General features: G+C 46.8%; 1 protein-coding gene across 1 annotated transcript in view; it reads left to right on the forward strand.

Moving 5' to 3' along the window:
• The first annotated feature begins 4,215 nt into the window (after positions 1-4,215).
• IL7R (interleukin 7 receptor) overlaps positions 4,216-27,273 on the forward strand; it is a 60,121-nt gene continuing 37,063 nt past the window's right edge. Inside the window, exons 1-4 of the mRNA XM_075343625.1 lie at positions 4,216-4,313; positions 15,710-15,845; positions 18,798-18,931; positions 19,000-19,154. Coding sequence (XP_075199740.1) covers positions 4,226-4,313; positions 15,710-15,845; positions 18,798-18,931; positions 19,000-19,154 — 513 coding nt within the window. The 5' untranslated portion in view covers positions 4,216-4,225. The remainder of the gene's footprint in view (positions 4,314-15,709; positions 15,846-18,797; positions 18,932-18,999; positions 19,155-27,273) is intronic.

The raw sequence follows: 27,273 nt of genomic DNA on the forward strand, positions 1-27,273 counted from the left end.
AACTGGCCAGGAAGGAGACTCAGGCCACTCCACCATCAGGAGTATCCCTTGAAGCTGGATGTGGCATAGGTAGACAGTGTATAACTGTGTGACTTTGGGGATGGAGCGGTGGAGACCCCGGCTGTGATCCCCTTTTTCTCCTCAGTAAGTGAAGGTGATTGGACCGGCCACATTTTACCGCAGATTCGCCTTTTTTGGTAGGAAGACGCCCCGTATTCCCAATCTCACGCTTTACAAAACTCGATTGTAAATGTATTTGATGCGGTTTAATCTGAAGGGAAATAAAACTCAAAACGCTCAACAACCCCCCAGCCCGGGGTTAGAATCATATTATGGCGTCTGTGCAATTGTCATATAGACACACAGATAATTATGCAATGACTTCTATATTTTAATTATTTACATTCACAGATAATCTTATTACATTTGAACAAACAACTTATAGCCCAGGCTACCTTCACATATTTACCTTTTTGTGTACATTCTGTGTGAGAGAGTTTTGGTTTTCCCCTTGTCTGTTTTATCTGTGGTTAAAACACACTCCTGTCCTGTCCTTCCCTGGGGGAGGGGGAATCAGATCAGAACTGGCTAGGAAGGAGACTCAGGCATCTCCACCATCAGGAGTATCCCTTGAAGCTGGATGTGGCATAGATAGACAGTGTATAACTGTGTGAGTTGGGGATGGAGCGGTGGAGACCCCGGCAGTGACCCCCATTTTCTCCTCAGTAAGTGAAGCTGATTGGACCAGCCACATTTTACCGCAGATTCGCCTTTTTTTGGTAGGAAGACGCCCCGTATTCCCGATCTCACTCTTTACAAAACTGGATTGTAAATGTATTTGATGCGGTTTAATCTGAAGGAAAATAAAACTCAAAACTCTCAACAACCCCCCCCCCCCCCCATCGGCCCGGCTTCCTGGGACGCCTCCTGCAGAACAGCACTTTGATGAAGTCTGTGGTTTCCTTTAGTGTCAATTTTGCAAATTTCGTTTTGTAGATGCAAGAAAATATTTGTCTTGTGGCGGCAGAGACCTACAATAACAAACGCTCCATTTCTGGGCCATTGTTCAGGCCCCGGAGGATGATTACTGAGCTGATGGGCAGGTGCCGTTCTGGAGCAATTTGTGCCTCCTGTTCTGCCCTAATTGCCTTCCCACAAAATAACCCTGATCTCCACATCAGAGAGACATAAGGCCACTTGTTTTATCCCAGAATTCAAAAATCCAAAGTTTTCCTTGTCCAGTGATCTGTTTGGGACGTGCTCCGTTTCCTTGCAGCACCCCCGCAGGACAAATCAGGCATTACACTCCCAGTTGCTTTTGCAGTATCCCAAAAAGAAGAGACGTATGATGATGCTGAATTTTTTTATTATTGATTCAAAAAAGTAGATAATCTGCACACGCAATTCGTCCACAATAGGTCGACGTTTCGGCTTTAAGCCTTCGTCAGACTGGACTTTTATCAAGATTCATATGTTAGTTACAAAATCTCCGCAATAGGTGGGTCATACCGCGTTAATGGCTTAGGAAGACCTCTAACACATGTCACATTCTGCAGGATCCTCACACAAGTCCACACGTCCAGCAGCAGCAGCGCAGGACTCCAAAACTCTAAAAGTCCAGTCTGACGAAGGCTTAAAGCCGAAACGTCGACCTATTGTGGACGAATTGCATGTGCAGATTATCTACTTTTATGAATCAATAATAAAAAAATTCAGCATCATCATACGTCTCTTCTTTTTGGGAGTAGTAGTGTGCCGGGGTTACCTCCCCTGTTTGTTGATTTTTTACCTCCGTGCACCTACCTACCGGTGACGCAGGGCTTTCCCTCTATTTGCTTTTGCAGTATCGGCGTCATAGGAAACTCCGGCGCTGGAACCTCCAACAGAATGTCATAAATTATCCTTGGAAACATCTTGGAACATCAGGAATATTAAGAATATTTTTTATTTTCTATGGTCCTTAGACCACCAGACTTATAAAGGTGTAAATTAGTCTTAAGCCACCTCAGACTATCAGAGCCAATAACTAAAATTCGCTCTTAACTGACCTACCAGCACATGACCCAATTTTCTTCCAACTTTGGTCTTATCTACTGGTTTTGTCCCTTCTGATCCTGAGCTACTTTTGGTTTGACCATCCTTGCCTCAAGCTCGCTTTTCCGGCCAGCAGCTACTCTGTGGATACAACCCAGAGGGCCCAGATCCCTGTGCAATGATTAAAGGTTGCGGGTCGAGGTTCCCAAAGGATCTTCTTGACAGAGTGGCTTGAGCCTGTCCTAGTCTGTATAGGGTAGCCTTTTTGGGCTGATGGCTTTTAACAGACTTTACACAGAGGTGACATCAGTTGGAGGTGCTGGGAACTGGATCCCATCAAACCCCTTCACTACTCACTGGTGAGACCTACAAATCTCTTTAGTTATATTTATTGCTACATTTTCACATCTTTCTATTGTTTTATTTTTTGCAGCATTCCTGTGAAAACTATTTTTCCCTAGTTTTTCCCCCTGCAGGCTTTTTTCTCTAATTTTCCATTGTCTCTGAGCTGGTGGATGGAGACTGGTTGCTATGATGTCCCCATGTCATCCTGCTCTCCTGTCACTATGTACCATATGGTGAGCAGCAACAGCAGCAGTAGCATGGAGGACATTATACAGCAGTACTGAGCAGTGTAGCTGTGAATCCTCTGCGGTGAGATAAAGCAATTACTAGAAAGCAGCAGCATGGAGGACATTTTACAGTAGTAGTAATCAGTGTAGCTGTGATTATACAGCAGTACTGAGCAGTGTAGCTGGGAGTCCAGCTCTGGGGTGAGATAAAACAATTACTAGAAAGCAGTAGCATGGAGGACATTATACAACTGTACTGAGCAGTGTAGCTGGGGATCCAGCTCTGGGGTGAGATAAATGCTTACTAGAAAGCAGCAACATGGAAGACATTATACAACGGTACTGAGCAGTGTAGCTGGGAGTCCAGCTCTGGGTGAGATAAAACAATTACTAGAAAGCAGTAGCATGGAGGGCATTATACAGAAGTGTTGAGCAGTGTAGCTGGGGATCCAGCTCTGGGGTGAGATAAAACAATTACTAGAAAGCAGCAGCATGGAGGACATTATACAGCAGTATTGAGCAGTGTAGCTGGGGATCCAGCTCTGGGGTGAGATAAAACAATTACTAGAAAGCAGCAGCATGGAGGACATTATACAGCAGTATTGAGCAGTGTAGCTGGGGATCCAGCTCTGAGGTGAGATAAAACAATTACTAGAAAGCAGCAGCATGGAGGACATTATACAGCAGTGTTGAGCAGTGTAGCTGGGGATCCAGCTCTGAGGTGAGATAAAACAATTACTAGAAAGCAGCAGCATGGAGGACATTATACAGCAGTAGTGATCAGTGTAGCTGTGATTATACAGCAGTACTGATCAGTGTAGCTGGGAATCCAGCTCTGTAGTGAGATAAAATGCTTACTAGAAAGCAGCAGCATGGAGGACATTATACAACTGTACTGAACAGTGCAGCTGGGAGTCCAGCTCTGGGTGAGATAAAACAATTACTAGAAAGCAGCAGCATGGAGGACATTATACAGCAGTACTGAGCAGTGCAGCTGAGAGTACAGCTGTGGGGTGAGATAAAACAATTACTAGAAAGCAGCATGGAGGACATTATACAACTGTACTGAGCAGTGTAGCTGGGAGTCCAGCTCTGGGGTGAGATAAAACAATTACTAGAAAGCAGCAGCATAATCAGTCCTTTCCTTTCAATCAACTTCAATAGGCATCTGTAATCTGATTCCTCAGTGAGCTGCCGCTTTGTATTGTTTTGGCCAATGAATGATGAGTTCAGGAGGCTACAGGGGAGAAAAAGTGGCTCATAAGTGGAGACAGAAACAGATTTCTCTGATAAGACATATTACAAAGTTTCTTGTATTTGCTCGTACTTTCGATTTATGCAAAATCTGATGATCAATTAAATAAAAAATAACTTCCACCTTCCGCACTTATACATTACATAACGCACCTCACAACCTGAGGACCTGATCCAAAAACTCAGAAAAAAAATCTCCCGTGTGTTGGTCGCATCTATATCTCTTCTCAGAGTTGTGGGTGATTTCCTCCCTCGCCGCCCCCATTGGTGCTCGTACACGTTCTTCCTGGCTGTGGTTACATCAGAAGTGCTTACGGTGCGCAGCGCTGTGCTGGGGTCAGAGACGGTAACAGACGCTCGCGCTCATGCACACGGCCATGCACGCCCCGGCTCTCGCGCTGCTCCTGCTCCTGCTCCGCTCCTCTCTGCAGCAAAGCGGAGACTTCTCGGACGGTAAATATTCCGCATTTCCTATATTGTAGCAGCAATGGATACATTGTGAAGCTTTACTTACTGCTGCAGCAAAGGCAGAGGCTCCAATGTGTAATTACTATGTTACTTTTTTGGGGGGAGAGGGAGAAGGGTTCACAGGGGAATTTCCAAAGTTCTATAAATGTGTAATCAGTGAATAAATAACAGCTCTGCTACTTCCTAATAGACCTTATGTTTTGTTTTCTCACTATTTCAAAATCACTAGTTGCTGTCACTGAATGCTGAATACGCTTGTTTCTATTCAGTGGAAGTAATCCTGAACATAGATGGTCCTGCTCTAAGATGATACATTGTATCCAGTGCAGACAATGCTCTGTGAGCTAAACACCCCAGACTCCAGACTGATACATTGTATCCAGTGCAGACAATGCTCTGTGAGCTAAACATCCCGGACTCCAGACTGATACATTGTATCCAGTGCAGACAACGCTCTGTGAGCTAAACACCCCAGACTCCAGACTGCTACATTGTATCCAGTGCAGACAACGCTCTGTGAGCTAAACACCCCGGACTCCAGACTGATACATTGTATCCAGTGCAGACAATGCTCTGTGAGCTAAACACCCCGGACTCCAGACTGATACATTGTATCCAGTGCAGACAACGCTCTGTGAGCTAAACACCCCGGACTCCAGACTGATACATTGTATCCAGTGCAGACAATGCTCTGTGAGCTAAACATCCCGGACTCCAGACTGGTACATTGTATCCAGTGCAGACAACGCTCTGTGAGCTAAACACCCCGGACTCCAGACTGATACATTGTATCCAGTGCAGACAACGCTCTGTGAGCTAAACACCCCGGACTCCAGACTGATACATTGTATCCAGTGCAGACAATGCTCTGTGAGCTAAACACCCCGGACTCCAGACTGATACATTGTATCCAGTGCAGACAACGCTCTGTGACATAAACATCCTGGACTCCAGACTGATACATTGTAACAAACCAGCAAAGAGATCTGTATAGCTGTAAATGGTTTATTCAGTGTAGACAACACTCTGTGAGCTAAATATCCCAGACTCCAGGCTGATACATTATAACAAACAGGCAGAGACACCTTTTCAGCTGCTAATGGTTCATTGAGTGTAGTCAATGCTCTGTGAGCTGAATGTCCTTGACTCCAGACTGATACATTGTAACAAACCAGCAGAGAGATCTGTGCAGCTGCTAATGTTTTATTCAGTGTAAACAACGTTCTGTGAACTTAACATCCTGGAGTCCAGACTGATACATTGTATCCAGTGCAGACAACGCTCTGTGAGCTAAACATCCTGGACTCCAGACTGATACATTGTATCCAGTGCAGACAATGCTCTGTGAGCTAAACATCCTGGACTCCAGACTGATACATTGTATCCAGTGCAGACAACGCTCTGTGAGCTAAACATCCTGGACTCCAGACTGATACATTGTATCCAGTGTAGACAATGCTCTGTGAGCTAAACACGTCAGCTGAAAAGATCTCTCCACTGGTTTGTTACAATATATACGTTTGGAGTCAGGGATATTTAGCTCACAGCGCATTGCCTGCACTGGATAAATTAGCAGCATTGGCAAAAATCTCTCTGCTGGTTTCTCAGTATGCATCAGCCTGGAGTTTGGGATATTTAGCTCACAGAGCATTGTCTTCACTGATACTTAAGCAGTATCTGCACAAATCTCTCTGCTTGTTTTGTTACAATGTATCAGTCTGGAGCTCGGGATCTTTAGCTCATAGTGCGTTGTTTGCACTGTATACAATGTATCAGTGTGGCGTTTGGGAGATTTAGCTCACAGAGAGTTGCCTTAACTAGATAAATCAGCAGGATCAACACAAATCCCTCTATTGGTTTGCTACAATGTATCATTCTGAAGTCCAGGATGTTTAGCTCACAGAGCGTTATTTTCACTGGATAAATCAGCAGCATTGGCAAATATCTCTCTGCTGGTTTGTTACAATGCATGTCTGCAGTCTGAGATATTTAGCTCACAGAGCATTGCCTACACTAGATAAATCATCAATCTTGGCACAAAGCTCTCTGCTGGTTAGTTACAATGTATCAGTCTGGAGTCTGGGGTGTTTCACTCACAGAGCATTGTCTGCACTGGATACAATATATCAGTCTGGAGTCTGAGATGTTTAGCTTTCAGAGCATTGTCTGCACTGGATACAATATATCAGTCTGGAGTCTGAGATGTTTAGCTCTCAGAGCATTGTCTGCACTGGATACAATATATCAGTCTGGAGTCTGAGATGTTTAGCTCACAGAGCGTTGTCTGCACTGGATACAATGTGTCAGTCTGAAGTCTGTAATGTTTAGCTCACAGAGCATTGTCTACACTGGATACAATGTATCAGTCTGGAGTATGGGATGTTTAGCTCACAGAGCGTTGTCTGCACTGGATACAATGTGTCAGTCTGAAGTCTGTAATATTTAGCTCACAGAGCGTTGTCTGCACTGGATACAATGTGTCAGTCTGAAGTCTGTAATGTTTAGCTCACAGAGCATTGTCTACACTGGATACAATGTATCAGTCTGGAGTATGGGGTGTTTAGCTCACAGAGCGTTGTCTGCACTGGATACAATGTATCAGTCTGGAGTATGGGATGTTTAGCTCACAGAGCATTGTCTGCACTGGATACAATGTATCAGTCTGGAGTCCGGGGTGTTTAGCTCACAGAGCATTGTCTGCACTGGATACAATGTATCAGTCTGGAGTGTGGGGTGTTTAGCTCACAGAGCATTGTCTGCACTGGATACAATGTATCAGTCTGGAGTCCGGGGTGTTTAGCTCACAGAGCGTTGTCTGCACTGGATACAATGTATCAGTCTGGAGTATGGGGTGTTTAGCTCACAGAGCGTTGTCTGCACTGGATACAATGTATCAGTCTGGAGTATGGGGTGTTTCGCTCACAAAGCATTGTCTACACTGGATACAATGTATCAGCTGGGAGCAGGACCAGCCATTTACCAGGTTACTGCCTCTGAATGGAAATAGGAGTACTCTCATTCACTGACAGAATGCATATACGATAATGACAAGGATTTGAAACATAAAAGGTGGAATTCATCAGTATTTCTGGCAATTTTTACTCCGCACTGACTTTTTTCGTAAAGGTGCCCAGGACTTTAAGGGAGAGATTTAAGCCAACCTTCCTCCATATATATCCACAATACATCAGAAATAATAGTGGAAATGTACCCGAGCACAGGGGGCCTGAGGGTGCAGCACATATATTGCACTTCTTAAAGGGACCTGTCCTAGATTCCTGCTGCCCGTGGTTCGAGAGCGCAGCTGCATAATTGCAACCAAATATGTTTTACTCTAAGATGCTGCAGTATAAAGCTACTGAGATATAAAGAAAGAATAAGAAGGGGCCGGCGACTATAGGAAGAGCCCCCACTAGTCTAATTGGCTTTTCCTGTTGCCCATGTCTTACAGGTCTCTCCCTATCTGCACCTATGGCAGAGAGCTGTCAATCACCTCTCCAAGTTATAATTACCATGAATATTCAATATGCAAATTTCCCCATAAGAGGCAATTTGCATATTCAATTTCCCAGAGGAGGATTGCATGGCATATAAGCCTCCTTACACTGACATGTCACAAGGAGAAACATCACCCCATGAATATTAGAAAGGTTTGGTACTTTCCACTAATGCAGTGAGGGATTTACAAACACCATAGAGATTGTGTACGCTCCGCAGTGACTCAGTGGTGGAGGTTTGCACGAAACCCTCTGTCCTGGCCGCCGGCGCCGTCCGGTCACATCGCTGCAGAGGCTAGACACGTAGATATCACGGAGGCGGAAGAATCACATCGTTCCTCTGGTTACATCAAAAATACAAGTGTAAACAGAGAAAACTACAACCCCCAGCATGACCCGACACCGGACAGGACCACAAGGGCCAATACACCCTGCACAGGAAACACTACAACCCCCAGCATGACCCGACACCGGACAGGACCACAAGGGCCAATACACCCTGCACAGGAAACACTACAACCCCCAGCATGACCCGACACCGGACAGGACCACAAGGGCCAATACACCCTGCACAAGAAACACTACAACCCCCAGCATGACCCGACACCGGACAGGACCACAAGGGCCAATACACCCTGCACAAGAAACACTACAACCCCCAGCATGACCCGACACCGGACAGGACCACAAGGGCCAATACACCCTGCACAGGAAACACTACAACCCCCAGCATGACCCGACACCAGACAGGACCACAAGTGCCAATACACCCTGCACAGGAAACACTACAACCCCCAGCATGACCCGACACCGGACAGGACCACAAGGGCCAATACACCCTGCACAGGAAACACTACAACCCCCAGCATGACCCGACACCGGACAGGACCACAAGGGCCAATACACCCTGCACAGGAAACACTACAACCCCCAGCATGACCCGACACCGGACAGGACCACAAGGGCCAATACACCCTGCACAGGAAACACTACAACCCCCAGCATGACCCGACACCGGACAGGACCACAAGGGCCAATACACCCTGCACAGGAAACACCACAACCCCCAGCATGACCCGACACCGGACAGGACCACAAGGGCCAATACACCCTGCACAGGAAACACCACAACCCCCAGCATGACCCGACACCGGACAGGACCACAAGGGCCAATACACCCTGCACAGGAAACACCACAACCCCCAGCATGACCCGACACCGGACAGGACCACAAGGGCCAATACACCCTGCACAGGAAACACTACAACCCCCAGCATGACCCGACACCGGACAGGACCACAAGGGCCAATACACCCTGCACAGGAAACACTACAACCCCCAGCATGACCCGACACCGGACAGGACCACAAGGGCCAATACACCCTGCACACAAAACACTACAACCCCCAGCATGACCCGACACCGGACAGGACCACAAGGGCCAATACACCCTGCACAGGAAACACTACAACCCCCAGCATGACCCGACACCGGACAGGACCACAAGGGCCAATACACCCTGCACAGGAAACACTACAACCCCCAGCATGACCCGACACCGGACAGGACCACAAGGGCCAATACACCCTGCACAGGAAACACTACAACCCCCAGCATGACCCGACACCGGACAGGACCACAAGGGCCAATACACCCTGCACAGGAAACACTACAACCCCCAGCATGACCCGACACCGGACAGGACCACAAGGGCCAATACACCCTGCACAGGAAACACTACAACCCCCAGCATGACCCGACACCGGACAGGACCACAAGGGCCAATACACCCTGCACAGGAAACACTACAACCCCCAGCATGACCCGACACCGGACAGGACCACAAGGGCCAATACACCCTGCACATGAAACACTACAACCCCCAGCATGACCCGACACCGGACAGGACCACAAGGGCCAATACACCCTGCACAGGAAACACTACAACCCCCAGCATGACCCGACACCGGACAGGACCACAAGGGCCAATACACCCTGCACAGGAAACACTACAACCCCCAGCATGACCCGACACCGGACAGGACCACAAGGGCCAATACACCCTGCACAGGAAACACTACAACCCCCAGCATGACCCGACCACCGGACAGGACCACAAGGGCCAATACACCCTGCACAGGAAACACTACAACCCCCAGCATAACCCGACCACCGGACAGGACCACAAGGGCCAATACACCCTGCACAGGAAACACTACAACCCCCAGCATGACCCGACCACCGGACAGGACCACAAGGGCCAATACACCCTGCACAGGAAACACTACAACCCCACCCCCAGCATGACCCGACACCGGACAGGACCACAAGTGCCAATACACCCTGCACAGGAAACACTACAACCCCCAGCATGACCCGACACCGGACAGGACCACAAGGGCCAATACACCCTGCACAGGAAACACTACAACCCCCAGCATGACCCGACACCGGACAGGACCACAAGGGCCAATACACCCTGCACACAAAACACTACAACCCCCAGCATGACCCGACACCGGACAGGACCACAAGGGCCAATACACCCTGCACACAAAACACTACAACCCCCAGCATGACCCGACACCGGACAGGACCACAAGGGCCAATACACACTGCACAGGAAACACTACAACCCCCAGCATGACCCGACACCGGACAGGACCACAAGGGCCAATACACCCTGCACAGGAAACACTACAACCCCCAGCATGACCCGACACCGGACAGGACCACAAGGGCCAATACACCCTGCACAAGAAACACTACAACCCCCAGCATGACCCGACACCGGACAGGACCACAAGGACCAATACACCCTGCACACAAAACACTACAACCCCCAGCATGACCCGACACCGGACAGGACCACAAGGGCCAATACACCCTGCACAGGAAACACTACAACCCCCAGCATGACCCGACACCGGACAGGACCACAAGGGCCAATACACCCTGCACACAAAACACTACAACCCCCAGCATGACCCGACACCGGACAGGACCACAAGGGCCAATACACCCTGCACACAAAACACTACAACCCCCAGCATGACCCGACACCGGACAGGACCACAAGGGCCAATACACACTGCACAGGAAACACTACAACCCCCAGCATGACCCGACACCGGACAGGACCACAAGGGCCAATACACCCTGCACAGGAAACACTACAACCCCCAGCATGACCCGACACCGGACAGGACCACAAGGGCCAATACACCCTGCACACAAAACACTACAACCCCCAGCATGACCCGACACCGGACAGGACCACAAGGGCCAATACACCCTGCACACAAAACACTACAACCCCCAGCATGACCCGACACCAGACAGGACCACAAGGGCCAATACACCCTGCACAGGAAACACTACAACCCCCAGCATGACCCGACACCGGACAGGACCACAAGGGCCAATACACCCTGCACAGGAAACACTACAACCCCCAGCATGACCCGACACCGGACAGGACCACAAGGGCCAATACACCCTGCACACAAAACACTACAACCCCCAGCATGACCCGACACCGGACAGGACCACAAGGGCCAATACACCCTGCACACAAAACACTACAACCCCCAGCATGACCCGACACCGGACAGGACCACAAGGGCCAATACACACTGCACAGGAAACACTACAACCCCCAGCATGACCCGACACCGGACAGGACCACAAGGGCCAATACACCCTGCACAGGAAACACTACAACCCCCAGCATGACCCGACACCGGACAGGACCACAAGGGCCAATACACCCTGCACAAGAAACACTACAACCCCCAGCATGACCCGACACCGGACAGGACCACAAGGGCCAATACACCCTGCACACAAAACACTACAACCCCCAGCATGACCCGACACCGGACAGGACCACAAGGGCCAATACACCCTGCACAGGAAACACTACAACCCCCAGCATGACCCGACACCGGACAGGACCACAAGGGCCAATACACCCTGCACAGGAAACACTACAACCCCCAGCATGACCCGACACCGGACAGGACCACAAGGGCCAATACACCCTGCACACAAAACACTACAACCCCCAGCATGACCCGACACCGGACAGGACCACAAGGGCCAATACACCCTGCACAGGAAACACTACAACCCCCAGCATGACACGACACCGGACAGGACCACAAGGGCCAATACACCCTGCACACAAAACACTACAACCCCCAGCATGACCCGACACCGGACAGGACCACAAGGGCCAATACACACTGCACAGGAAACACTACAACCCCCAGCATGACCCGACACCGGACAGGACCACAAGGGCCAATACACCCTGCACAGGAAACACTACAACCCCCAGCATGACCCGACACCGGACAGGACCACAAGGGCCAATACACCCTGCACAGGAAACACCACAACCCCCAGCATGACCCGACACCGGACAGGACCACAAGGGCCAATACACCCTGCACAGGAAACACTACAACCCCCAGCATGACCCGACACCGGACAGGACCACAAGGGCCAATACACCCTGCACAGGAAACACTACAACCCCCAGCATGACCCGACACCGGACAGGACCACAAGGGCCAATACACCCTGCACAGGAAACACTACAACCCCCAGCATGACCCGACACCGGACAGGACCACAAGGGCCAATACACCCTGCACAGGAAACACTACAACCCCCAGCATGACCCGACCACCGGACAGGACCACAAGGGCCAATACACACTGCACAGGAAACACTACAACCCCCAGCATGACCCGACACCGGACAGGACCACAAGGGCCAATACACCCTGCACAGGAAACACTACAACCCCCAGCATGACCCGACCACCGGACAGGACCACAAGGGCCAATACACCCTGCACACAAAACACTACAACCCCCAGCATGACCCGACACCGGACAGGACCACAAGGGCCAATACACCCTGCACACAAAACACTACAACCCCCAGCATGACCCGACCACCGGACAGGACCACAAGGGCCAATACACACTGCACAGGAAACACTACAACCCCCAGCATGACCCGACAACCGGACAGGACCACAAGGGCCAATACACCCTGCACACAAAACACTACAACCCCCAGCATGACCCGACACCGGACAGGACCACAAGGGCCAATACACCCTGCACACAAAACACTACAACCCCCAGCATGACCCGACACCGGACAGAACCACAAGGGTCAATACACCCTGCACAGGAAACACTACAACCCCCAGCATGACCCGACACAGGACAGGACCACAAGGGCCAATACACCCTGTACACAAAACACTACAACCCCCAGCATGACCCGACACCGGACAGGACCACAAGGGCCAATACACCCTGCACACAAAACACTACAACCCCCAGCATGACCCGACACCGGACAGGACCACAAGGGCCAATACACCCTGCACAGGAAACACTACAACCCCCAGCATGACCCGACACCGGACAGGACCACAAGGGCCAATACACCCTGCACAGGAAACACTACAACCCCCAGCATGACCCGACACCGGACAGGACCACAAGGGCCAATACACCCTGCACACAAAACACTACAACCCCCAGCATGACCCGACCACCGGACAGGACCACAAGGGCCAATACACCCTGCACACAAAACACTACAACCCCCAGCATGACCCGACCACCGGACAGGACCACAAGGGCCAATACACACTGCACAGGAAACACTACAACCCCCAGCATGACCCGACAACCGGACAGGACCACAAGGGCCAATACACCCTGCACACAAAACACTACAACCCCCAGCATGACCCGACACCGGACAGGACCACAAGGGCCAATACACCCTGCACAGGAAACACTACAACCCCCAGCATGACCCGACACCGGACAGGACCACAAGGGCCAATACACCCTGCACACAAAACACTACAACCCCCAGCATGACCCGACACCGGACAGGACCACAAGGGCCAATACACACTGCACAGGAAACACTACAACCCCCAGCATGACCCGACACCGGACAGGACCACAAGGGCCAATACACCCTGCACACAAAACACTACAACCCCCAGCATGACCCGACACCGGACAGGACCACAAGGGCCAATACACCCTGCACAGGAAACACTACAACCCCCAGCATGACCCGACACCGGACAGGACCACAAGGGCCAATACACCCTGCACAGGAAACACTACAACCCCCAGCATGACCCGACACCGGACAGGACCACAAGGGCCAATACACCCTGCACACAAAACACTACAACCCCCAGCATGACCCGACACCGGACAGGACCACAAGGGTCAATACACCCTGCACACAAAACACTACAACCCCCAGCATGACCCGACACCGGACAGGACCACAAAGGCCAATACACCCTGCACAGGAAACACTACAACCCCCAGCATGACCCCCAGCCCAGACAACACCACCCTCCTGTAAGCCCCTGCATCAACAGCCCCCCCAAAACCCAGCGTGCCCCGGTATGAGTGGTGCGGTGGATTACTCGGGGGGCTGGACTGAGTCTTTGTTTGATGTCAGATTTACCCATGTTAACCAAAATTATCACGTGGGAAACCTGATAAAACCACAGAGAGAGCACAAAGTGACTATAAACTACTAATCCTGAGTTACCTCCTGTATCATACTCCAGAGCTGCACTCACTATTCTGCTGGTGCAGTCACTGTGTACATACATTACATTACTGATCCTGAGTTACCTCCTGTATTATGCTCCAGAGCTGCACTCACTATACTGCTGGTGCAGTCACTGTGTACATACATTACATTACTGATCCTGAGTTACCTCCTGTATTATACTCCAGAGCTGCACTCACTATTCTGCTGGTGCAGTCACTGTGTACATACATTACATTACTGATCCTGAGTTACCTCCTGTATTATGCTCCAGAGCTGCATTCACTATACTGCTGGTGCAGTCACTGTGTACATACATTACATTACTGATCCTGAGTTACATCCTGTATTATACTCCAGAGCTGCACTCACTATTCTGCTGATGCAATCACTGTGTGCATACATTATATTACTGATCCTGTACTGATCCTGAGTTACCTCCTGTATTATACTCCAGAGCTGCACTCACTATTCTGCTGGTGCAGTCACTGTCTACATACATTACATTACTGATCCTGAGTTACATCCTGTATTATACTCCAGAGCTGCACTCACTATTCTGCTGGTGCAGTCACTGTGTACACACATTACGTTACTGATCCTGAGTTACCTCCTGTATTATACTCCAGAGCTGCACTCACTATACTGCTGGTGCAGTCACTGTGTACATACATTACATTACTGATCCTGAGTTACCTCCTGTATTATGCTCCAGAGCTGCACTCACTATTCTGCTGGTGCAGTCACTGTGTACACACATTACGTTACTGATCCTGAGTTACCTCCTGTATTATACTCCAGAGCTGCACTCACTATTCTGCTGGTGCAGTCACTGTGTACATACATTACATTACTGATCCTGAGTTACCTCCTGTATTATACTCCAGAGCTGCACTCACTATTTTGCTGGTGCAGTCACTGTGTACACACATTACGTTACTGATCCTGAGTTACCTCCTGTTTTATACTCCAGAGCTGCACTCACTATTCTGCTGGTGCAGTCACTGTGTACATACATTACATTACTGATCCTGAGTTACCTCCTGTATTATACTCCAGAGCTGCACTCACTATTCTGCTGGTGCAGTCACTGTGTACATACATTACATTACTGATCCTGAGTTACCTCCTGTATTACACTCCAGAGCTATATATTGCTCCAGCAGAATAGCGAGTGCAGCTCTGGAGGATAATATCAGGTTTATCTATATTTCTACATAAATAAATTCGGTTTGATCACTAATATTGTGTTATTTGTTACAGATGATGAGGAGCCTGGGAATGTTCTACGTCCGGACTTTGACTGTTTTTCCAAGATTCGTATGAACAATGTCTTGCTTTGCTGCAATGTTGCGCCGCCGCCTCCTGGAAATATGACGAATATTAGATTTGAGATTCAGTAAGTGACATCGATTATTATCATTCAGAGAAAGATGTGAAATAACCAACATGGCTGACGCCAGAGAGCTGCAGCCAGAAGACCCCGGCGTGCGCCCACGGTGCCAGCAGTGCCCCTCCTGATGGCCGATCCTGGGAGTGGAGGCCCTAAGACGGTGTCCGGTGCCCCGGTGCCCCGCCGCCCCTGACGAGGTCTTGGTTTAGTTGGTTTAATTTGTGGGATAGTGACTGTAGCCCATAGAGACGGAGGTTACAGTCTGAGGACTACGGACGGAGGCCCTGACTTATCCATACTTTCCCCCGTAGGAATTAATGTGGGCCACGAGCTCGTAGGGAGGCTGCTGAGTTGTTAATTGCCAGTGCAACCAAAAAAACTGAAATATTTACCGTGTGCATTTTCCCAACCACTGTTCATATACAGTTGAGTCACCACTGTGTCAGCCTCCTCTGTGTGTTTCATCTTGGGCTTGCTATTACAACCCTACTGTATCCCACTCAACTACAACAGCAAAGAATGGTGACCCCAACACAGTAAGGTCCCCAACTACGAGCCCTACACAGCCCTCCATGCAGTATAATGGCCCCCTAATGTCTTCACACTCTATAATGCCCCCAGTAGTCCTCCGCACAGTATGAGAGACCCCACACAAACCTTCACACTGCATAATTGCTTGCATACAGCATAAAGGACCTCGAATAGCCCTCCATAAGGTATAGAGGCTCCCTCATAGCCCTCCATATACTATAATGGCCTCCATATCGGCCTCTAAAAAGTATACTGGCCTCCACATATCCCTCCATATAGTATAATGCACCCTCATAGTCTTCCAAATAATAAAATGCACCCTATACTGCTCCATATAGTATAATGCACCCAATAGTCCTCCATTTATTAAAATGCACCCCCATAGTCCTCCATATATTATAATGCACTCCAATAGTCTTCCATATATTATAATGGACCCCTGTAGTCCTCCATCTAGTATAATACGCACCACGTAGTCCTCCCTATAGTATAATGCACCCCAATAATCTTCAATATATTATAATGCATCCCCATAGTTCTCCATATAGTATACTGTACCCCATAGTCCTCTGTGTTTTGAAATTCACACCATAGCCCCCATATAGTATAATGCACCCCCATATTCCTCCATATATTATAATGTATCCCCTATAGTCCTCCATATATTTGCTCTTCATAATACGCCATATAGTATATTATAATGCATCCCTATAATCTTCCATATAGTATAATGCACCCCATAGTCCTCCATATAGTATAATGCACCCCATAGTCCTCCATATAGTATAATGCATCCCATAGTCCTCCATATAGTATAATGCACCTCATAGTCCTCCATATAGTATAATGCACCCCATAGTCCTCCATATAGTATAATGCACCCCATAGTCCTCCATATAGTATAATGCACCCCATAGTCCTCCATATAGTATAATGCAACCCATAGTCCTCCATATAGTATAATGCACCCCATAGTCCTCCATATAGTATAATGCACTCCATAGTCCTCCATATAGTATAATGCACCCCATAGTCCTCCATATAGTATAATGCACTCCATAGTCCTCCATATAGTATAATGCACCCCATAGTCCTCCATATAGTATAATGAACTCCATAGTCCTCCATATAGTATAATGCACCCCATAGTCCTCCATATAGTATAATGCAACCCATAGTCCTCCATATAGTATAATGCACCCCATAGTCCTCCATATAGTATAATGCACTCCATAGTCCTCCATATAGTATAATGCACCCCATAGTCCTCCATATAGTATAATGCACTCCATAGTCCTCCATATAGTATAATCCACCCCATAGTCCTCCATATAGTATAATGAACTCCATAGTCCTCCATATAGTATAATGCACCCCATAGTCCTCCATATAGTATAATGCACCCCATAGTCCTCCATATAGTATAATGCATCCCATAGTCCTCCATATAGTATAATGCACCCCATAGTCCTCCATATAGTATAATGCACCCCATAGTCCTTCATATAGTATAATGCACCCCATAGTCCTTCATATAGTATAATGCACCCCATAGTCCTCCATATAGTATAATGCACCCCCATAGTCCTCCATATAGTATAATGCACCCCCATAGTCCTCCATATAGTATAATGCACCCCATAGTCCTCCATATAGTATAATGCACCCCATAGTCCTCCATATAGTAGAATACACCCCATAGTCCTCCATATAGTATAATGCACCCCATAGTCCTCCATATAGTATAATGCACCCCATAGTCCTCCATATAGTATAATGCACCCCATAGTCCTCCATATAGTATAATGCACCCCATAGTCCTTCATATAGTATAATGCACCCCATAGTCCTTCATATAGTATAATGCACCCCATAGTCCTTCATATAGTATAATGCACCCCATAGTCCTCCATATAGTATAATGCACCCCATAGTCCTCCATATAGTATAATGCACCCCATAGTCCTTCATATAGTATAATGCACCCCATAGTCCTTCATATAGTATAATGCACCCCATAGTCCTCCATATAGTATAATGCACCCCATATTCCTCCATATAGTATAATGCACCCCATAGTCCTCCATATAGCATTATGGCCATTCGCCACCAGAGTACTCACTGATTAAAAAATAAATAAATAAATAAATAAATAAATGAAAATCCTCCCCTTTTCTTTTGCTCTTGATGCTCCGGTCTCTGCGGCAGCGTGCGTTCTGCAGCTCTGCACACCTCGGCACAGCGGGTGTGCAGTAGTGACATCATCGTGTCCGCTGTACTGAGACGTCAGATCTCAGACACCGAGGGAGGATGGAGGAGGTTTGCTGTGCCGCCATTGCCTGTAATGCTGAGTCTCCTGCACAGGCGCAGGATTCCTGCACAGGAGGGAGTTACTTTTCCAGCTTGATTCTCTCTTATGTTTTATAGAAAAGAATCAGAGCATTTCTCAAAACCTTGGACTAAAAATCCAACAGAGTTTCTTCTGTATCTGAGGGAGTACGAGGTTTGCATGGTCTGGAAGAAATCCCACGTTTGTCACTTTTTTAATGTGCGGCGCATAGGTGAGTATTTGCCTTCGTCATGGTCTTCGCATTTGACTTTTCTGTGACTTTTGTTCTCATACTTACAGCGATTCCCGACCGTCCGCACAACGTCACAACTATCTACAATAAGGATTTAGAAGAATACGAGATTAACATTTATGTGTCGTACATAAAGGACGAATATCTGGGGGAGAGTCTGGAACATGAACTCGTATTACGCAGTGAAGGAACGGCATGGCTGGTAAGAAAAGGATGTATAGAGAGACTAATGCACAGGGATAATGCACACAGTGATGTCACAGCACAGGGATAATACACACAGTGATGTCACAGTACAGGGATAATACACACAGTGATGTCACAGTACAGGGATAATACACACAGAGATGTCACAGTACAGGGATAATACACACAGTGATGTCACAGCACAGGGATAATACACACAGTGATGTCACAGTACAGGGATAATACACACAGTGATGTCACAGTACAGGGATAATACACACAGTGATGTCACAGTACAGGGATAATGCACACAGTGATGTCACAGTACAGGGATAATACACACAGAGATGTCACAGTACAGGGATAATGCACACAGTGATGTCACAGCACAGGGATAATACACACAGTGATGTCACAGTGCAGGGATAATGCACACAGTGATGTCACAGTACAGGGATAATACACACAGTGATGTCACAGTACAGGGATAATACACACAGTGATGTCACAGTACAGGGATAATACACACAGTGATGTCACAGTACAGGGGTAATGCACACAGTGATGTCACAGTACAGGGATAATACACACAGTGATGTCACAGCACAGGGATAATACACACAGTGATGTCACAGTACAGGGATAATACACACAGTGATGTCACAGTACAGGGATAATACACACAGTGATGTCACAGTGCAGGGATAATACACACAGTGATGTCACAGCACAGGGATAATGCACACAGTGATGTCACAGCACAGGGATAATACACACAGTGATGTCACAGTACAGGGATAATCCACACAGTGATGTCACAGCACAGGGATAATGCACACAGTGATGTCACAGCACAGGGATAATACACACAGGGATGTCACAGTACAGGGATAATACACACAGTGATGTCACAGTACAGGGATAATACACACAGTGATGTCACAGCACAGGGATAATACACACAGTGATGTCACAGTACAGGGATAATACACACAGTGATGTCACAGTACAGGGATAATACACACAGTGATGTCACAGTACAGGGATAATACACACAGTGATGTCACAGCACAGGGGTAATACACACAGTGATGTCACAGCACAGGGGTAATACACACAGTGATGTCACAGCACAGGGGTAATACACACAGTGATGTCACAGTACAGGGGTAATACACACAGTGATGTCACAGTACAGGGATAATACACACAGTGATGTCACAGTACAGGGGTAATACACACAGTGATGTCACAGTACAGGGGTAATACACACAGTGATGTCACAGTACAGGGATAATACACACAGTGATGTCACAGTACAGGGATAATACACACAGTGATGTCACAGTACAGCAATAATACACACAGTGATGTCACAGTACAGGGATAATACACACAGTGATGTCACAGTACAGGGATAATACACACAGTGATGTCACAGTACAGGGATAATACACACAGTGATGTCACAGTACAGGGGTAATACACACAGTGATGTCACAGTACAGGGATAATACACACAGTGATGTCACAGTACAGGGGTAATACACACAGTGATGTCACAGTACAGGGATAATACACACAGTGATGTCACAGTACAGGGGTAATACACACAGTGATGTCACAGTACAGGGATAATACACACAGTGATGTCACAGTACAGGGATAATACACACAGTGATGTCACAGTACAGGGGTAATGCACACAGTGATGTCACAGTACAGGGGTAATACACACAGTGATGTCACAGTACAGGGATAATACACACAGTGATGTCACAGTACAGGGATAATACACACAGTGATGTCACAGTACAGGGGTAATGCACACAGTGATGTCACAGTACAGGGGTAATACACACAGTGATGTCACAGTACAGGGATAATACACACAGTGATGTCACAGTACAGCAATAATACACACACTGATGTCACAGTACAGGGATAATACACACAGTGATGTCACAGTACAGGGATAATACACACAGTGATGTCACAGTACAGGGATAATACACACAGTGATGTCACAGTACAGGGGTAATACACACAGTGATGTCACAGTACAGGGATAATACACACAGTGATGTCACAGTACAGGGGTAATACACACAGTGATGTCACAGTACAGGGGTAATACACACAGTGATGTCACAGTACAGGGGTAATACACACAGTGATGTCACAGTACAGGGGTAATACACACAGTGATGTCACAGTACAGCGATAATGCACACAGTGATGTCACAGTGCAGGGATAATACACACAGTGATGTCACAGTACAGGGATAATACACACAGTGATGTCACAGTACAGGGATAATACACACAGTGATGTCACAGTACAGGGATAATACACACAGTGATGTCACAGTACAGGGATAATACACACAGTGATGTCACAGCACAGGGATAATACACACAGTGATGTCACAGTACAGGGGTAATACACACAGTGATGTCACAGTACAGGGGTAATACACACAGTGATGTCACAGTACAGGGATAATACACACAGTGATGTCACAGTACAGGGGTAATACACACAGTGATGTCACAGTAAAGGGATAATACACATAGTGATGTCACAGTACAGGGATAATACACACAGTGATGTCACAGTACAGGGATAATACACACAGTGATTTTACAGTACAGGGATAATACACACAGTGATGTCACAGTACAGGGATAATACACACAGTGATGTCACAGTACAGGGATAATACACACAGTGATGTCACAGTACAGGGATAATACACACAGTGATGTTACAGTACAAGGATAATACACACAGTGATGTCACAGTACAGGGATAATACACACAGTGATGTCACAGTACAGGGGTAATACACACAGTGATGTCACAGTACAGGGATAATACACACAGTGATGTCACAGTACAGGGGTAATACACACAGTGATGTCACAGTACAGGAATAATACACACAGTGATGTCACAGTACAGGGGTAATACACACAGTGATGTCACAGTACAGGGGTAATACACACAGTGATGTCACAGTACAGGGATAATACACACAGTGATGTCACAGTACAGGGGTAATACACACAGTGATGTCACAGTACAGGGATAATACACACAGTGATGTCACAGTACAGGGATAATACACACAGTGATGTCACAGTACAGCAATAATACACACAGTGATGTCACAGTACAGGGATAATACACACAGTGATGTCACAGTACAGGGGTAATACACACAGTGATGTCACAGTACAGGGATAATACACACAGTGATGTCACAGTACAGGGAAAATACACACAGTGATGTCACAGTACAGGGGTAATACACACAGTGATGTCACAGTACAGGGATAATACACACAGTGATGTCACAGTACAGGGGTAATACACACAGTGATGTCACAGTACAGGGATAATACACACAGTGATGTCACAGTACAGGGATAATACACACAGTGATGTCACAGTACAGGGATAATACACACAGTGATGTCACAGTACAGGGATAATATACACAGTGATGTCACAGTACAGGGATAATACACACAGTGATGTCACAGTACAGGGATAATGCACACAGTGATGTCACAGTACAGGGATAATACACAGTGATGTCACAGTACAGGGATAATACACACAGTGATGTCACAGTACAGCAATAATACACACAGTGATGTCACAGTACAGGGATAATACACACAGTGATGTCACAGTACAGGGGTAATACACACAGTGATGTCACAGTACAGGGATAATACACACAGTGATGTCACAGTACAGGGATAATACACACAGTGATGTCACAGTACAGGGATAATACACACAGTGATGTCACAGTACAGGGGTAATACACACAGTGATGTCACAGTACAGGGATAATACACACAGTGATGTCACAGTACAGGGATAATACACACAGTGATGTCACAGTACAGGGATAATACACACAGTGATGTCACAGTACAGCAATAATACACACAGTGATGTCACAGTACAGGGATAATACACACAGTGATGTCACAGTACAGGGATAATACACACAGTGATGTCGCAGTACAGGGATAATACACACAGTGATGTCACAGTGCAGGGGTAATACACACAGTGATGTCACAGTACAGGGATAATACACACAGTGATGTCACAGTACAGGGGTAATACACACAGTGATGTCACAGTACAGGGATAATACACACAGTGATGTCACAGTACAGGGATAATACACACAGTGATGTCACAGTACAGGGATAATACACACAGGGATGTCACAGTACAGGGGTAATGCACACAGTGATGTCACAGTACAGGGATAATACACACAGTGATGTCACAGTACAGGGATAATACACACAGTGATGTCACAGTACAGGGATAATACACACAGTGATGTCACAGTGCAGGGGTAATACACACAGTGATGTCACAGTACAGGGATAATACACACAGTGATGTCACAGTACAGGGATAATACACACAGTGATGTCACAGTACAGGGATAATACACACAGTGATGTCACAGTACAGGGATAATACACACAGTGATGTCACAGTACAGGGATAATACACACAGTGATGTCACAGTACAGGGATAATACACACAGTGATGTCACAGTACAGGGATAATACACACAGTGATGTCACAGTACAGGGGTAATACACACAGTGATGTCACAGTATAGGGATAATACACACAGTGATGTCACAGTACAGGGATAATACACACAGTGATGTCACAGTACAGGGATAATACACACAGTGATGTCACAGTACAGGGAAAATACACACAGTGATGTCACAGTACAGGGGTAATACACACAGTGATGTCACAGTACAGGGATAATACACACAGTGATGTCACAGTACAGGGGTAATACACACAGTGATATCACAGTACAGGGATAATACACACAGTGATGTCACAGTACAGGGATAATACACACAGTGATGTCACAGTACAGGGATAATACACACAGTGATGTCACAGTACAGGGATAATATACACAGTGATGTCACAGTAGAGGGATAATACACACAGTGATGTCACAGCACAGGGATAATACACACAGTGATGTCACAGTACAGGGATAATACACACAGTGATGTCACAGTACAGGGATAATACACACAGTGATGTCACAGTACAGGGATAATGCACACAGTGATGTCACAGTACAGGGATAATACACACAGTGATGTCACAGTACAGGGATAATACACACAGTGATGTCACAGTACAGGGATAATGCACACAGTGATGTCACAGTACAGGGATAATACACACAGCGATGTCACAGTACAGGGATAATACACAGTGATGTCACAGTACAGGGATAATACACACAGTGATGTCACAGTACAGGGATAATACACACAGTGATGTCACAGTACAGGGATAATGCACACAGTGATGTCACAGTACAGGGATAATACACACAGTGATGTCACAGTACAGGGATAATACACAGTGATGTCACAGTACAGGGATAATACACACAGTGATGTCACAGTACAGCAATAATACACACAGTGATGTCACAGTACAGGGATAATACACACAGTGATGTCACAGTACAGGGGTAATACACACAGTGATGTCACAGTACAGGGATAATACACACAGTGATGTCACAGTACAGGGATAATACACACAGTGATGTCACAGTACAGGGATAATACACACAGTGATGTCACAGTACAGGGGTAATACACACAGTGATGTCACAGTACAGGGATAATACACACAGTGATGTCACAGTACAGGGATAATACACACAGTGATGTCACAGTACAGGGGTAATACACACAGTGATGTCACAGTACAGGGATAATACACACAGTGATGTCACAGTACAGGGATAATACACACAGTGATGTCACAGTACAGGGAAAATACACACAGTGATGTCACAGTACAGGGATAATACACACAGTGATGTCACAGTACAGGGATAATACACACAGTGATGTCACAGTTCCTGGGATAATACACACAGTGATGTCACAGTTCAGGGATAATACACACAGTGATGTCACAGTACAGGGATAATACACACAGTGATGTCACAGTACAGGGATAATACACACAGTGATGTCACAGTACAGGGATAATACACACAGTGATGTCACAGCACAGGGATAATACACACAGTGATGTCACAGTACAGGGATAACACACACAGTGATGTCACAGTACAGGGGTAATACACACAGTGATGTCACAGTACAGAGGTAATACACACAGTGATGTCACAGTACAGGGGTAATACACACAGTGATGTCACAGTACAGAGGTAATACACACAGTGATGTCACAGTACAGGGGTAATACACACATTGTTGTCACAGTACAGGGATAATACACACAGTGATGTCAAAGTACAGGGATAATACACACAGTGGTGTCACAGTACAGCAATAATACACACAGTGATGTCACAGTACAGGGGTAATACACACATTGTTATCACAGTACAGGGATAATACACACAGTGATGTCACAGTACAGGGATAATACACACAGTGATGTCACAGTACAGGGATAATACACACAGTGATGTCACAGTACAGGGATAATACACCCAGTGATGTCACAGTACAGGGATAATACACACAGTGATGTCACAGTACAGAGATAATACACACAGTGATGTCACAGTACAGGGATAATACACACAGTTATGTCACAGTACAGGGATAATACACACAGTGATGTCACAGTACAGGGGTAATACACACAGTGATGTCACAGTACAGGGATAATACACACAGTTATGTCACAGTACAGGGATAATACACACAGTGATGTCACAGTACAGGGGTAATACACACAGTGATGTCACAGTACAGAGGTAATACACACAGTGATGTCACAGTACAGGGGTAATACACACAGTGATGTCACAGTACAGAGGTAATACACACAGTGATGTCACAGTACAGGGATAATACACACAGTGATGTCAAAGTACAGGGATAGTACACACAGTGATGTCACAGTACAGGGGTAATACACACATTGTTGTCACAGTACAGGGATAATACACACAGTGATGTCACAGTACAGGGATAATACACACAGTGATGTCACAGTACAGGGGTAATACACACATTGTTGTCACAGTACAGGGATAATACACACAGTGATGTCACAGTACAGGGATAATACACACAGTGATGTCACAGTACAGGGATAATACACACAGTGATGTCACAGCACAGGAATAATACACACAGTGATGTCACAGTACAGGGATAATACACACAGTGATGTCATAGTACAGGGGTAATACACACATTGTTGTCACAGTACAGGGATAATACACACAGTGATGTCACAGTACAGGGATAATACACACAGTGATGTCACAGTACAGGGATAATACACACAGTGATGTTACAGTACAGGGATAATACACACAGTGATGTCACAGTACAGGGGTAATATACACAGTGATGTCACAGTACAGGGGTAATACACACAGTGATGTCACAGTACAGAGGTAATACACACAGTGATGTCACAGTACAGGGATAATACACACAGTGATGTCAAAGTACAGGGATAATACACACAGTGATGTCACAGTACAGGGATAATACACACAGTGATGTCACAGTACAGGGATAATACACACAGTGATGTCACAGTACAGGGATAATACACACAGTGATGACACAGTACAGGGGTAATACACACAGTGATGTCACAGTACAGGGATAATACACACAGTGATGTCACAGTACAGGGATAATACACACAGTGATGTCACAGTACAGGGATAATACACACAGTGATGTCACAGTACAGGGATAATACACACAGTAATGTCACAGTACAGGGATAATACACACAGTGATGTCACAGTACAGGGATAATACACACAGTGATGTCACAGTACAGGGGTAATACACACAGTGATGTCACAGTACAGGGATAATACACACAGTGATGTCACAGTACAGAGGTAATACACACAGTGATGTCACAGTACAGGGATAATACACACAGTGATGTCAAAGTACAGGGATAATACACACAGTGATGTCACAGTACAGGGATAATACACACAGTGATGTCACAGTACAGGGATAATACACACAGTGATGTCACAGTACAGGGATAATACACACAGTGATGTCACAGCAC

The sequence above is a fragment of the Anomaloglossus baeobatrachus genome, chromosome 1 (genome assembly GCF_048569485.1).
Source record: "Anomaloglossus baeobatrachus isolate aAnoBae1 chromosome 1, aAnoBae1.hap1, whole genome shotgun sequence".
In the NCBI taxonomy this organism is placed as follows: Eukaryota; Metazoa; Chordata; class Amphibia; order Anura; family Aromobatidae; genus Anomaloglossus; species Anomaloglossus baeobatrachus.